The sequence below is a fragment of the Nematolebias whitei genome, chromosome 7 (assembly GCF_014905685.2).
Source record: "Nematolebias whitei isolate Nwh7 chromosome 7, NemWhi1, whole genome shotgun sequence".
In the NCBI taxonomy this organism is placed as follows: Eukaryota; Metazoa; Chordata; class Actinopteri; order Cyprinodontiformes; family Rivulidae; genus Nematolebias; species Nematolebias whitei.
The window spans coordinates 5,531,792-5,548,174 of NC_056504.1; the positions used below are offsets into that span (position 1 = coordinate 5,531,792).

At 42.3% G+C, this 16,383-nt stretch overlaps 1 protein-coding gene across 1 annotated transcript in view; it reads right to left on the bottom strand.

Annotated features, from left to right (window-relative positions):
- LOC119412112 (arf-GAP with coiled-coil, ANK repeat and PH domain-containing protein 3) overlaps positions 1–12,101 on the bottom strand; it is a 35,080-nt gene extending 22,979 nt beyond the window's left edge. The window contains exons 1-5 of the mRNA XM_037679088.1: positions 12,067–12,101; positions 11,317–11,374; positions 5,138–5,257; positions 4,303–4,356; positions 2,316–2,386 (exon numbers count right to left, since the gene is read on the bottom strand). Of these exons, the coding sequence (XP_037535016.1) occupies positions 2,316–2,386; positions 4,303–4,356; positions 5,138–5,257; positions 11,317–11,374; positions 12,067–12,101 (338 nt within the window). The remainder of the gene's footprint in view (positions 1–2,315; positions 2,387–4,302; positions 4,357–5,137; positions 5,258–11,316; positions 11,375–12,066) is intronic.
- Positions 12,102–16,383: the final 4,282 nt, after the last annotated feature.

The window sequence follows — 16,383 nt, forward strand, 5'->3', positions numbered from 1 at the left end:
ACAGGAAAATAAAGCAATTAAAAAAATAAAAGATGATAATCACTTTGACACATGATTTAAAGAACAGTATTAATTATTAATTTTAAAAATAATGAAAAACTAACTGGTTTTAAAAGATTAAATGTTTTGATAGACTGTACCCACTTTGTTAACATTACTTATGGTAAACATGCTATTATCCCTAAGCTCAAACCATCCATCCATCCATCCATCCATCCATCCATCCATCCATCCATCATCTTCCGTTTATTCCAAAGTCGGGTCATGGGGGCAGCAGCTTCATCAGGAGGTCCAGACGTCTCTTTCCACAGCCTCTTCCAGCTCTTCTGGGAAGACTCCAAGGCGTTCCCAGGCCAGCCATGTGACGTAATCTCTCCTGTGTGTCCTGGGTCTTCCCTGGGGTCTTCTCCCAGCCTGACATGCCTAAAGCACCTCCCTAGGGAGGCACCCAGGGGGTGTCCTTACCAGATGCTTGAACCACCTCAGCTGGCTCCTCCAGTAGCTTTACACCGAGTCTCCCAAACCAACACTAGTAAAATTCAAAGACCATCTGTGCTTGATGTTCCCCATTGCAGAGCAAAAATGGGGAATTGGAAATACTGTCCATCAGTCCGTGCATGTATTGAGAATGATAACTTAAAATATAAGTGAGGTACCGACTTCCTTTTTGATGTGTGGCTGCAGCTAGGCTTAAGAAAGGTTAATTTTAAAACTTAGGCGGCCAGGTCGTAACACAAGACGGCCGCTGATATCTATATGTAAACAATGTGAGCTGGATAACTTGAAAAATAAGCAACAGGCCAACTTACTATTTGATGTGTGGCTGCATCTAAGTGTAAGAAAGGTTCCTTTCAAAAATGGGGTTGCCATGTCAAAATCCACAATGGCCACCTCCATAAATGTGTGTAAAGCAGCCACCCCTATCATTTGAGTAAAATATGTTTTCTAGTTTTTATATTGCTTAAAAGTACTGGTATAGTTTCTTTAGATGATTGGGGTGGCTCCTGGGGTGGTTGAAGCTTAATGAATGGTGGCCAAGGCCACCACTGGCAACCCCCTGGCTCCGCCGTTGCACCTGGTGGATGAAATGGCTCCATTTGCTCTGCAGGATCCATCGCTCTGCACCGCCTCGCCTACCTTCTTACACCCAGTGTACTGCCTCCCCACTTGAATATCTTGCACCAAAATCCTTAAAGGTTTCAAATCCAGTCAAGAAAACACTCATTTTGAAAACTACAAACATTCACTTTTCAAATCTCTCAGCGACGGGGGACATCGGTGTACCACTTGTTAAAAATTGACTGGCAACAAACTTGACTTCAACTCGATCGGGTGTGTTGACTTTCTGCATAGAAAACATTTTAAAGTTCAACAAAACGTCCATGTCTCTCCATCTGTGGAGTCTTGCAGCGAGATTAGTGGATGTTTGAGAGGAAACACGTTTCCTCGTCAGGGGGTTCAGCGACAGTCTGCTTGCTTATGTGTTTGGTGTCTGACCAGAAGAGGAAAGCTGTGAACAGACAGATTTACGGTCTTCTCGTCCTTCTCCCATTGCTGCCAGGACTCCGTTAATAACGTCTGCAGGACGAGGTGTCAGTGTAACTCCTGAGCGGAGGACGGGGACACCTTCATTCAGAAGTAAAACAAGGTAGAGCATGAAAGCAAGGGCACAAGGGTAACGAATGAAGACCGACTCTATTTAGCTTAACGAGTTGTGCTTTCTGAAGGAGGAGGGTCATGAGACAGAGCTCGGAACGCCTCTAAAGACCGAACTGCTTTTATAAGAGAAAAGACGATCCCGTCAGTCAGATGTAGCCGAATAAAACACTTTCATTTGGACAAAGTTGAGCTTAAACAGGATTAAAATGACAGATCAGAATAAAAATCCTAGAAAAAGAACACGGCGGAGAAATAAAGGAGGATCAACAGTTTTGATCGTGTTGGATGTTGTACGCGTGACCTACTGCTCTACAAACACATCTGCCAGGTTTCTTCTTGTTGTTGTAAAAATCATTGTGCATGCCCTTCAGCTCATAAAGTCTATTGGGTTTATGTAGATGCTTAGACAAACGGTGAGTCCCTCTTGTGCCAATTAAATCTCAAAATCGAACAAACTTCAGGACAGTTTTTAAAACGTACTTTAAAGGGAACTGACATGGCTGGTCAACTTACCAGAGAGGTGGAACGCACCTCTCAGACAGAACATGCACACCGCTTCAGTCCACACAGGAAAAAAGTTAGTTTCACAGTAAAGCTTCCAGTTTGTTAGAAAGGTTTTGAACTTTTTCTGCACAGAGACAAAGTTTAGGTCTCACTGCATGACGGTGTGGGTGTTCCCTGCCTCCCAGGTTTCGATGGAGTTGATGATCTCCATCAAGGAAGAGATCTGCACCACGTTAGAAACAACACACCTCTTTATTTAGGCCGTGATGCTGACGCTTAGAGTGATTTCTCTGCTCAGAATATTCAAGTTTTCGTTTATTTATTTTATACTTGAATGGCTTTCTAATATTAACGTACGACGGAGCTTTACGGCCACGCTAAGGATGTTTTTGAAAGCCATAAAATTACCAGAATAAAGTTGTAGATTTACGAGAATAAAGGTGATTAAAGTCAATATTATGAGAATAAAGTCATACAAGACTTTTTTTTTGCAGCTCGTGTTTTTTTTTTTTCACGAGCCGGATCTACAACGCGACCTGTCAATCAATCCAGTAGGCGTGTCAGCAAATGATCAATCCAAAGTTAAATGCTCCTCACCTGCAGAGAGCTGCCCATCAGAGCGTACCACCTGACTGTAACCAGGTTAGTCCTGATACTGACGATAATCTGATGCTACAGATTAACCATCTCCTTATTTGTAAAACCAAAGTGTAACTTAAGATGCTCAAGTCTTCATTTTACCACAGTTAAAATGCAGTGAACCTGCTTTATCGTGTCGGAGTTCGGATAATATTACGACTCATTTCGCTTCGGATTGGTCATTTGCTGACACGCCTACTGGATTGATTGACAGGCTCGTGACTCGTACAACTTTATTCTCGTAATAGTAGGATTTTATTCATGCAATTTTATGGGTTTTAATTTTTCTTAGCGTGGCGCTAAAGCTCCGTCGTATTACTACGGCGCAATATTTCAAGGGTGATATATTTTTTAATTTCATCTTCAGCAGACAGTTTTCAGACGCAGAAGTCGGTCTTAGTTTATTCTCCGACCCGTCGCTGTATTTCTAACTGTTTCCGTCTTACTGAAGCAGCTTGGACGGGTCCACCCGTAAGTCGTCATGAAAACCTGCTTCATGTAACGCAGACATGAGTTCCAGCTGCAACAACATCTAAACATTAGTTTAATCTACTTCTGTTTAAAACTAATGAAAAATATTAAAATTAAAGGTTAGGAGCTGTCTCGTGCCTCCCCTCACGTTTCAACCATAACATATCAAACAGTTCATGAAATGAAATAAAAAGTACTCATCTGACTGTTGCTGTTGGAAATCATAACGTGTTATGACGACATTTTGCAAAACCAGATTGTCCAAAAGTGAGAAAAATATGTTTTTCTTTAAAGCGACTGACTGCTCTCGTCTCTCCTTAAGACCTCCTGTCTCTTCCTGCTTCGCCTTTCTCTCCAATTCCTCTTTCCATCACTGGTATACAGACATGTGATTTCATCTAAATTCACCCCAACAAGGAGAAAATAAGTCTGTAAAGGCATTAAATTCAAAATGTCAAAATATCAGGGCCTGTATTGTCATCTTATTAAAATATCCATCCATCCATTTTCTTTACCCGCTTATTCCATTTTGGGTCACGGGGGTCTCGGGTGCCCATGTCCAGCAATCACTGTGCGAGGGGTGGGGGACACCCTGGACAGGTCTCCAGTCCATCACAGGGACACATAGAGACAAACAACCATCCACTCTCTCTCTCACACCTAGAGACAATTTAGAGTTACCAATCAGCCTAACATGCATGTTGTCCGGAGTAACCGGAGAAAACCCACGCATGCACGGAGAGAACATGCAAACTGCACCCAGAAAGGCCCCTGGACCGGGGTTTGAACCAGGGACCTGCTCGCTGAGAGGCTGCAGCTCTACCAGTTGCACCACCGTGCTGCCCCTTATTAAAATGTCTGTTTTTTAAATCACACTTACAGTAATCACATGGAGAGATCACTCTGGAGTCATGTGGATGAAACGTAGAGATGTTTAAATGATTTCTATCACACACGCAGGTCTGGGCATGTGTGAACGTCATAAGGTCATAACGCATGTGTGCGCGCGCGTGTGTCAAACCGTCTTACCGTGTGATAGTTGACAATCTCCTGGAGGCTTTCTCCACACTTTTCAAGGCATTCCTGCAACGTTTCCAACACACAAAGACACAAACAAAAAGACACGTGAGCCACTGATTTACTGCGTTCATCCTTTCCTCGTGATTAAAAACTGTTTTTAACTGGAAACGCCGCATTTTCTGTGAAAATTAAAAAAAACTATGCGAGGGCTAAGCGCTGAATGACTTTGTGCTGAAGAAGCTGAATCTGTGATGTTGAAAGTAAAAGAAGCAAAACACTTGCTGTAAGCTAAAAGCAGCAAAACGCTAACTAAAAGTAACAGAAGTAGCAGAAAGGTAGCTCGAAACAAGAAGTAGCAAAATAAAAAAGCTAAAAGTAGCAGAATGTGGCAAAAAGGCTAGCTAAAAGCTACAAGTAGCATAAAACAAACAAAGCAAGTTAAGCAGAAGTCAAAAGGAGCAACATTTTATAAGAAATGAAGAGAGCTAAATATATATCTATGGGAAAACAATTGTAAGTAAAGTTAAATATTCTGAAAAGTATAAAAGTTACAAAAAAGAAAAGGTGCAGCACTCGTCTCCTGAATGAGCCGACTGTTCTCATGTATGAACGGCAAAAATAACAAAGCACAGATTAAGTATTTGACTAAAAGAGATTTATCTGTGAATATTTCCCGTCTAAATGTAGCAATCCCTACAACAGCTGGACAGTTTAACAGCTGCTGTTTAGACAAATACTAATAATGTGCTGAATCGCTGGAATGTGTTTATAAAGACGGAGGAGAGGAAAAATGGTCCTCAAACATTCGTCAGAGGATGAAGTGATGGGAGTCGTTTCTACTCACCGATATCATCTCCTCCTTCTTGCACTGCTGGGACAGATCTTTGATGCCGTTAACAAAGAGCTTGTTGGCGCTGACGTAGGCCCTGCCAGCTTCAATCATCCCGCTGCACAGCTTCACCAGCTGACGAGAAGCCGAAAACAAGACGTCGCTTTTATTAACACGCGCCGTCGATTTGAAGATTTACACACTGCAAGGATGTTATTAGCCACAGTCATGGTGGAAACCTCACACGGCTTCAGATTGACTAGTTGCATGCTTAATTTGAGAAGACACTCAAATTAGGAACAATCCTCATCGGAACATGAACTCATAATGAGTGATCAAATGAGGGGGGGATTAAATGATCAGAGACTAATAACTACACAGAGCAGCTGAGATTACAGCAGTATTCACAAATACATAAAAAAAACTTGAGAAATCTGAAAATAACAATCAGATAGTTTGTAACTTGTAGTTTATCGTTTGAAATCTTAAAATCTTGACTTGAGTTTGGTAAGAGATGCTTCTAAAGCAGTGGTTCCCAACTCTGGTCCTTGAGGAACACCATCTTGCATGCCGTTTCCCTGCTCTAACACACCTGATTTGAATAAATGGTGACTAACAGGCTTCTGCAGAACTAAAACATTAAAAAAAAAATCTGATGTGTTGGAGCAGAGAAACAACTAAAATCTGCAGGAAGGCGTTCCTCAGGGACCAGTGTTGGGGAATCACTGTTCTAGAGGACACTGTCATGCTCAGCTTGTTTAACGTTTAGATAAAATTATTATCAACCCAGAATAACACAGAGCATCGCTTTAGTGTTTTAAAATCTGTTTTGCGTAACTATTAAAATTAGCCCAGTTGTTGAAGTTTAAATTGCAGAAATTCATTTTGAATTGACCTTATTGTACCGAATGTTGTATTTCAGACCTACCGCCCACAACTTCTCCTTAATCCTCTAAAGTGAAACGGTTGTGACTCCTATCTGCCACCTGTAAGACACTGACTACTCAGAAGTACCACATGCAACATTCTGCTTTAAAAAAGTTCTGATTTATCCTTTTAAATGTGTGACTAAAGGCTGAGGAACAGCTTCTACCCTGAGGCTGTTAGACTCAAGAATCTCTAACCAGAATAATCACTGTGAAAAACAACTGAAAAAATAAAATAAAGAAATTTAAAAAATCACTGTAATGCCACTTGATTGTTGATGTGTGCTGCTGATTATCCATGCTGCTGATCTCATGCTGCTGATTATTTCACGTTGCTGTGTTCATTAGTCCTCATCTGCTCACACAGGCTCATGTTCGTGCTGCTGTTGTTTTAGAACATTGTTTTTGTACCATTAGTGCTTAGTGTATTCTTACTACTGGTTTCCTTAACAATTTGCTGGATGTAACTGGGACCCTGTGTACATGGTTTCATTCCACCTCATGTACCACATGTGATGTGAATGACAGTTAAAATTCTTGAAAATGGTCAAAAACAACAGAACAATGCAAAGTAGCTTAAAATGCACATCGTTGTAAAGCACGGTGATTCAAAGTTTGTCATACAAGTCATTTTCCATCCTCACATATGCGCCCACTTACAAAGGAATCTTCTGATTTTTTACTTTAGAAACATAATTAAAGGGATGACTTAATGGTATGCTACACGAGCAAACATCTTCTCATGTTTGCCACTTTTCACTTAATTCCTGGCCTACTGCTTTATTTTTAACGGCATATATTTCCTCATGCAGCCGTCGCGCTTAAAAATGTGACCCCATGCATAAATTCTTCCATTCGATTTAGCGATATTTGTCTAAAGCAGAACAAATTTTACAGAACCTTTTAGCAAAAAATGTACACTGTCATCATTCAGAGGGTGTCAGAGAAAGTATTAGATGGAAAACACTTTCCACTAATAAACCTAGAAAGCTGCAAGCTGCTACATGAGCAGAAATATGACATATTTCCTTTAGGTATTGGAATTTTATAATATAATTTTAAAAACTCGTTCTCTCATCCCAAGTGGTAACAAGGACACGAGGACAACAGTAGTTTGAGTCACTGAAATAGAAACACACTGGAATGCCAACCACAGTGCATTCTGACCAGGTGAGAATTTGTCCCACCATTTTGGTAAGTGCTACGTGCCGTCCTTAGTTACTGTCAGCATGAGAATCTGAGGGGGGGGGTCAGACAAGCTGCCCAATGTTTTGCTGTCAATTGTTATAAAATATCTAAACTTGAGAGAGTTATCTGTGAATACTTTCTGTCTAAATGTAGCAATCCCTACAACAGCTGGACAGTTTAACATCTGCTGTTTAGACAAATACTAATAATGTGCTGCCTCGACGCCTTGTTGGGAAAAGGGTTTTTGGGCAGCACGGTGGCGCAACTGGTAGAGCTGCTGCCTCTCAGCGAGCAGGTCCCCGGTTCAAATCCCGGTCCAGGGGACTTTCTGGGTGGAGTTTGCATGTTCTCTCCGTGCATGCGTGGGTTTTCTTCGGGTACTCCGGTTTCCTCCCACAGACCAAAAACATGCATGTTAGGCTGATTGGTAACTCTAAATTGTCCCTAGGTGTGAGTGAGAGAGTGAATGGTTGTTTGTCTCGTTTGTCTCTATGTGTCCCTGTGATGGACTGGAGACCTGTCCAGGGTGTCCCCCGCCCCTCGCACAGTGATTGATGGACATGGGCACCAGCGACCCCCGTGACCCAAAATGGAAGAAGCGGGTAAAAGATAATGGATGGATGGATATCTAAACTTGAACTTTAAAAAAATAGTACTATGTTTATCTTCTTTCCCCTTTGAAAATACTAGTCTAACACACTGAATTATTATACCAATTATATAAAATCTTACTTCTAACCTACAAAGCTCTCAACAACCTAGCTCCATCTTATATTACAGATCTTATTGTTCCATATTTTCCTAACAGAGCACTTCACTCTCAGACTGCAGGTTTACTCACGGTTCAGTTTCCAGAAGCAGAATGGGAGGCAGATCTTTCAGTTCTCAGGCTCCTCTCTTGTGGAACCAACTTCCAGTTTGTGTCCGTGAGGCTGACACATGGTCCAGTTTTAAGACTTTCCTTTTTAATAAATCCTATAGTTAGGGTTGGCTTGTTATGCTGCCATAGGCTTAGAGTCAAGGGCGTCAGAAGCATCCGTAATGTGGAGGGGACGCAATGATGTGTGTAGGTGTGTGTGTGTGTGCATGTGTGAGTGCGCGTTAAAAAAAGGTGCTCACTAATGTACAAAAAAGCAGCATTTCACCAAGATTTCCTTTAATTCCACACATTTAAAACATGTTTCTCACCAAGTTTGTGTAAATTCAGCTGTGGGTTTAAAGACATTTTAACTTTAATACACTTTAATGAAGAGCGTCAGGTCAGCACTATTTGTCTTCATAGAAAAATAAAAAACATCACCACTGGACTTTTTTACTTGTGTTCAACACGACTCATCTAAATGATGTTTCTCATGAAGTTTGAGGACAATAAGGTGTGGGGTTTTAAAGACATTTCAACTTTAATGCACCTGAACACACAGAGTCTCTTACACCTGCAGCGTCTCACAGCGTCACAGCTACTGCTAAGCTAACATGCTACAGACGTAGCGCTGCACTTCTCTCCTCCTAACATGAATATATGTTTATGATCAACCACCCTGGTCAACAACTGCCCACACTGAGCTCGCTAAACTGGTGAGCGAGTAACACAGAGGTGTCTCCATCTCCTCCACCTGTGCGCATTTTCTGCCGAGGCAGGAGGAGACGGTGGAGGTAACCAGGAAAACCTGGAGTGGAGTTTTAGTGGTTTGAGTATTCTATTAATCAAGTGGAATGGATTCGTTCAGGAAGAAAGAGAAACTGCGCCGCCTGAACTAATGTTTTAATGTAAAAGTGGGGGCGTCCAAATGAACGTTTTTTTAATGTGAAGGACTTGTCCCCTTCACATATAATGGTGGCGACGCCTATGCTTAGACTACTGGAGGACAAATTGACTTTGTTTCCTTAAATGAATTGTTAAAATTGAATAGCTTAATTTGATACTATTTCCATTTTAACATGTGATTCTCGACCTGCCATTGTGTATCTGTTCCTCCTTCCTGTCCTCTGAAACCCAGTGGGTCGAAGCAGATGACCGTTTGCCCTGAGCCTTGTTCTGCTAAAGGTTTCTTCCTCATGAGGGGAGTTTTTCCTTTCCACTGTCGCCTTCACGCTCGCTCAGTGAGAGTTCTGTGATGCAGTTAAACTCAGAGCTGCTCCTCAGATAAATAATGTTAACTTACTTTTTATGTGAACGTTTCTGTTTTTGGTAATCGTGTAACAATAGCACAGTGTTTGATGTCAGATACAGTACTGTCTGGTGGGCTTCTCACACAGTCACTCGAGAACAACGCTAACCATAAACTGCTAATTGCAAGCAGAAGCTCACAGTGATGTACGGACGCTCTCCAACACCACGTGAGGTGGCAGCCGCCGCACGCCCCCACGTCAGGAGGTAATATGATGAGCTAGAGACTTTTGCACTGTCATTACCACCGCACTAATGTGGCTGTGCGTAAACCAGCACCCGAACATGTGCATGTGTGCGCTGGTAAACGGAGGAGGAGGCAGGGGGTTCCGCTAAAGAGAGAGTGCGGAAAGCCTTTTAATTATCTCATTTAGAGCAGGAGTTCCCATGGTTGTCACTATGCGAGTGTGGTTTTACTGAAAGGCTGGTAGAGCGTTATTTACTGCGTGCAGACAGACAGCACAAACACTCCTAAAAGCGAGCTGCTGGCTTACAGTGTGCGTTAACATGTGCACACAAGTCTGCGCTGAAGACACTCATGTTCAGATCAACACCTGCACGATGAATTCACAGAAAACGCAAACGAGCGCGACATCGCTGCTCCTCCAAGGCTAATGACACGCAGAATGTGCACACAAGCACGTGAATCTGATCTAACCGTGAACTGTACTGTGCGCCCGCCAGCGTCAGGATTTATTAACAAATGGTCTCGAAGAACAACAAGGTTCTGCTCAAGGCACAGTCACTCACATTTGGTACCACATGACACGCCCTGCAGGATTAAGTGACCAGAACTGACAGTCCCTGCAGGAAACCGAGGCAATAAAAATGATAGGCAGTCCATTACACTGTGCGTGTCTTCACTGCTAGTAAAGAACCAGTTAAATAATCACATGGAAAACACATCGTACTGTAATAGTCCCTAACTTTAGATCACGAACGAGCTGTTGTGGCAGAAAACTGGGAATGTTTTCTCACTTTACACAAATTTTACAGCGTTTCTGTCCACGAAGAGGTTGCTGTCAGAACAAACCCCCGACTGAAGCCTCTTAAACCTCCACTTTGACCTTTTTAATCTGTCGGCAGCGCTCAGATCAGCTCAGGGTTCAGCAGAGGGTCCTGACCTGAACGCCTGAAGAAATAATTCACCGATGCGCTTATTTTTATTTCTGATATAAGGAAGAGAAACTGCATCTCGGTCTTTATAAAAAAAAGCTGCACAAGATGAATATATTTTAATATCACCTGGCGATTTTATCAGGTGAAGCTGAACAAAGTGATGGATTTTTATCTGCCGCATGATTTACAGTCCGTACAAAATCAAGAGTTTGATTCTGAGACTTTCAAGATTCATCTTTAGATACAAACAGAAACCAGTCACACTAAACTAGATTAGATGTCTCGTTTCCTGGCCTGTCTCTGACTTACTGGCTTATTAGTTTAACTGAGGAGCTTTATCTCATTAAGTCATCCATCCCTGCTGATCTTCACCACAAAGTGAACTTTCTATGTAAATGAACTTTGAGCATCATAAATGTTTGTCAAACTAACTTTATGAAGAAAAAAAAAACACTTTTCACTAAAACAATTTGTGCAAGCTTCATATTTTGGTGCCCTTAAGACATTTGTCTTATTAGATAAACCCTTAAAAATGTGATACTTTAGTTATTTTACTAAAGTACCTCCATATTTTTCAAATGATTTGTGAAAAACCGTCGTGTTGCGCACAGAAAGAGTCTCGTTCTTCAATTACAAATCACAAACTGAACGATGGGTGTTTGAAATACAGAACGTGAAGCGTTCACTGACGTGAATCAGCGTTTCCACAGTCACGTGTGTGTTTAAATATTCTACACCGAAGACATGGAGGCGCTGCTCCAACCCCTCAGTGACAGAACGGGTCGAGTCCATACCTTGTCCAGCTTCGCTTCGATTTCGACCACGTCCGTCTCCACATCATCGATCCCAGCCCTGCACAAACACAACGCCGTTCATTAAGTCCGTTTCTTTCCAGTAATGTCATTTCTGAGAAAAGGAATCAGCTGTTAATCTGGAGGACACAGTCAGACCAAGAATCGATGCCTTGTTGGGAAGAGATTTTTGGATTAAGGCACAATGAGAAGTACTCAGACAAATTGTCCCAGAAACTTTTCAGGAAGCTTGTGTCCGTGGCAACGAACTGAAACGGACCAAGTGAATAAATGTGTTGTAGCGAAAAGAACCACACTTTAAACAGCGTATTACTCTACACGGTTCTTCTGTGTATTTACAAACCAACTTGTCTTTTACAATATCTGTGTTTAAGCCCTGTGTAAATTAAGCTGCGATCAGGCTCCAAACATCAGCATCTCTCAGGTTGGAGCATTAATCCCGATGATTAGATCGACAGATGCATCCCTCTGGAAGATTAGTGGCCACAGCGGAGCGGTAAGAATCAATGAATGACGTCATGCAGAGACACGGACCTGCACTTCAGTCTCCAATAACTGATCATCCTGACAGTAACGCAAACATTCATCATCACCTTTAGAAATTCAGAAACATTCAGTAAATAAAAACCACTTGTTATTTATCTTTTCATGTCGGCGTACGTTCGAGAGGAGGGTATTGAGTCATGACGGCCCCCAGCAGGACTGTGTCAGGCGGTTTGGGTGGGTGATCACTCGAAACCGTCCTTCCCCGGGGGGTCTTCTTCCATTAGTGCACACAAACAGACACACTCGTTTATGACCACACAAGCAGGGTCAGTCGTTATGGCAACATCTTGTATGTAGGCCACAGAAGTGGTCCATACGGTCCTGTATTAATTTAAATGTTTGTCACCGCAAAACTCTTACGCGCAAAGTTAGCGTGAAAAAAAAAGTCTTGATGTAAAATAATGCAACGCGCTCTTATTTTAGTCAGGTTTTGTGGAACAGCCTGAAGAGGCCAGAGATCAGCATCACACCCTCGAATCTGTTAGAACATGTCGACCATAAGCCTTGGAGGAGGAGGTGATCTCATCACACAAGCCAAACCCCACCCTCATTTTCAACTCCTCTACACCCGACAGCTGATCCGGTACGTCACAAAAAAAAAAAATAAAATGCTGTGCGGAGATAAAATCAGCACCACCTGCCAAGCTGGTTTATTTTACGAAGGTTCAAACGTTGCCTGCGTCTGTTTTACCCAGCGGGAGGGTGATGTCAGGGGTGGGTGGAGGGTGGGGGTTAGCACAAATCAGTTATCACCCGTTTTAAAGAACAACATTCCCCAAATGCCTCTTTGCTCTGAAAAGTTCCCCACAACACGAGGAGACACTGATTATCCACTGACGCCAAAGGAAAAGGGACAATATGTTGTTTATGCCCATGTCTGTGTTCGTCTGTCGAGGTGGCAAAACACCTCATCAACCACAGCCTACTGTAATGAAATTCTCAGAAAGATGCATTTAAATGGTAAATGGACTGTAGCACCTTTCTATCTTATCAAGCGCTTTACACTAAAACCTGTGCCCTCATTTACCCATTCACACAGCAGAGCTCTACAAAGCTAATCTGAATCTGTAGAGATTAATCAGAGCTTTATCACAATCATACACCGATGGGACACACATCGGAGGCAGTGAGGGGTTCACTATCTTGTCCAAATACTTCAACATGTGACTGCTGGTGGAATCGAACACCCGACTCTCCCATTGGAGGACAATGCTCTAACCGCTCAGCCACAGCAAATGCATTTATTTATCTATAAAGCTGATGTCTGGTGCTGTAGAAGCTCACCGTAATCTGTAAAACATACTCAGAGCACGACACACTGTCGGACACATTTACTTAAAACCTTGGCATAAACTATTAGTCAACACTGTGTTTGTTAGCAAAATATCTCAAGAACCACTGAAGAGATTTTAGTAAAATTCTCAGAAATAAATCATTTGATGTACATCTATATCTAATTATCATTTGCAGTCAACCAAGACTATTTAAAATGAGCCACCACAAACTATAAGTCAGTCATAGCTGAACCTCTTTGTCTACGGCTGCCTCAGAGGAGTCGACAGGGGAGAGGCCGGGCCCCAGGAGCCATCTTATCACCAGCAAACTGGTTGGCCCACTATGTGAGTGTGCTGCTTATGGGACCGAGTTGGGGACTTTCATCTCTCAAGCTGAAGGCATGTTGCAGTCTGACTGATTGACTGCACGTCACCAAACTATCTGACAGACACTTCTGCCGTTTAGCTGGAAGCGAGTTAAGAACACAGCAGTGTTCTGCACAAACGTAGTCCCCCCCGAGGTCTGTGTCAAATCCGGCAGCATCCTGTCCCCCATTAACTCACTCTGACCAGCATCACATTAAACCGCGGGTAAATCTACAAGATAAGCTCATTACAAGCGTCGGTGGTGTCCCGGGCAGCCCACACTGCCAATAAACACTAGCTGGGATCGGATGACGAGGACGAACCGGCAACACTTGATACAACATCCGTCAAGACTCTATTGATCAAAGCTGTCAAGTTCAGGAGAAGGTGACTGTGCAGGCTACTTACAAGTTAGCATTAAAGACAACGTACAGTGTGCGTGCAGCTCAGTTCATGTCAGTCCTCATGCGCTCTTATCAAACCTTTAATAACGCTTGTCATAACTGAGTGCAGCGTTGTGGGATTAAACTGAAAGCAATAAAACAGAGTAAAACCCTCTGCATAAAGATTATGGGCGATGCCGGAAAATGTTGTGACTTTTGCTGACTGTGTGTGTAAAGAGCTCAGATCTTTTGAACTGGGTTTCTGCACATAGGCTACGACTAATCAATAGGGTGCACCGATAAATCGGCTGGCCAGTTTATCGTCCCCGATTTCCTTAATTTTGGGGAAATCGAAAATCGGCCGATACTTGCACGAGAAACCGATTTTACCATTTTTTTCGTTTTAACAACTGTCTGAACTGCATTTATATTTCAGAGCACTACCTCATGGCCAGTTAAAACAAGGTTGTAGGTTGTTCAAGGGTACGTTTTCAATAAAATAAGATTGGAAAATTGAAGGTGCATCGTGACCTTATAACTCCTGACAGTGTCGCTTATAAAACAAAATCGGAATCGGCAAGTCAGACTTTTTAGAAATCGGTGATCGGCCAGAAAACTGCAACCAGTGCACGCCTAATCAACATCTTACCTGTTGTAGATAGTTGTTTGAACGGAGAAACAGAAGGTAGTTCGGACCAAACTGATGAGCTCAGAGCACACTGGTGCTGCCATCTTTAAATAACATTTCATATTGGCTCATGTAAACACTTTAATATAAAAAAGTACACTGCCACCACTTTGGTATTACACGGTTATTTACATAGCAGTCTATGATTATTTCCAAGAACACATAGCAGTAATAGCAGCTAGCTGTAGCACTTCAGGTGCAGCCTTTGGCACTTCTTGCAGGAATATCATAACATTTCTGCATGAATAACAGCGTAATGTGAAATTTACAGCAATGCAAAGGTTTGTAAAACAGCGTTTGCAAAATCCTTGATGAACTTTTTCAAAGTGGACTTGTTTGAAAGACAGCAGCAATCCACTTTGGTCTTGGCTTAATTCGGACTAGCCATTAGCTCATTAATCCAGTCAGAATTGTACTATTTCTCCAAAACAAGGATGTCCAAAGAGCTATCTACAAGAGGTAAGATGTTGACTCGTCATAACCTTTTTATTTCAAAAGATCTGAATTATTCTTTTAAACACAAAAACATTTAAGAGCAGCTTCATAGATGATGATGATGATGATGATGCAGGGCACTCAGAGTGGGGGATGGGCTCATATGCACTGCCACCGTTAGCATACAGTACATGGTCTGACATCACCGACGTGGAGGGGGAAGGGAGCCTCACGTGCTCGGGCAACATGTGCACTGCAATCATCAACTGTCCACACAAGCGCAGCGAGCTTATTCTTATCCTACATAGTGCTGCTGAAGCGTAGCAAGAAGCCTGCGTGAATCTGAGCCCCCCATGTCTTCAAGACTCCATGTGTCACACAGCATTACGGCCACATCAGCATCACTTGGAGGACTGAGCAGGAGCACAGGCAGAGGACATAACAAGTTTCCTGGTACCAGAAAAAAAAAACAGTAGCCTAAATACTCGGATGAGGCAGTACGTTACCAAAGACGTTCGTTTGAAAAACGTCAGCCTGGCATACGAGGGGGCTAAACCTCCAGAAAGGACTCGAAAAAGAGCGACAAGTTAAATTTTCATTAACTAAACTGCAGCTTTTCATTAAACCGAACATCTCATGAACGTGTTGGTTCTGCTTTAATTCAAGGTCAGCCTGCACTGCACGATCTGAGTCACTGACCTAAAATATCCTCACAGCTGTGCTTTATCAATGCATTTTTATCTAACAAAAATGTACGGTACTCCATTGGTACATTTAATGATAAACCATTGTTTTGTCAGCAGTCATGTTGCAGAATCATTCTCGCTGTCAGCGTTTCCACTCTGACTCAGCAAGGCAGCCCGGGATGGACGGTGACCTTGTTTTCTACTAATACCAGCCTGAAAGCAAATCCACTTTCTCATGTGAAGACTATAGACAAATAAAGAGAAACAGAAAATAGGAAATAAACGCAACACATGCACACTGACCCAGAAACCTACTAAATATACAACTACACAAAAACACGCTTAGCGTGATGAGACAAAACCTCAAACTACGGAGAAATGCAGCTTCACACAAGCAGAAGTTTCTGTTGGACAAGTTTAAAGTTATTTAACCAGTATTTAATGGATGTTGGATCATTTAAACAACAACTTTATTGCAAAAAAACAACTGAAAAGGATCATCCTGCACATGTTTCTGCATTATTAACTTTTTTATATACTGGTTTTTTTGTGCACAGTCTCATCCCGGCGCTGTGATTCTCTCAGCATCAAAGGAAACAAACATGTCAGACACGGCACTCTGTTGGCGACCCACATTTATATGCAAATTAATCAGCCGTCAGATGTTCTGA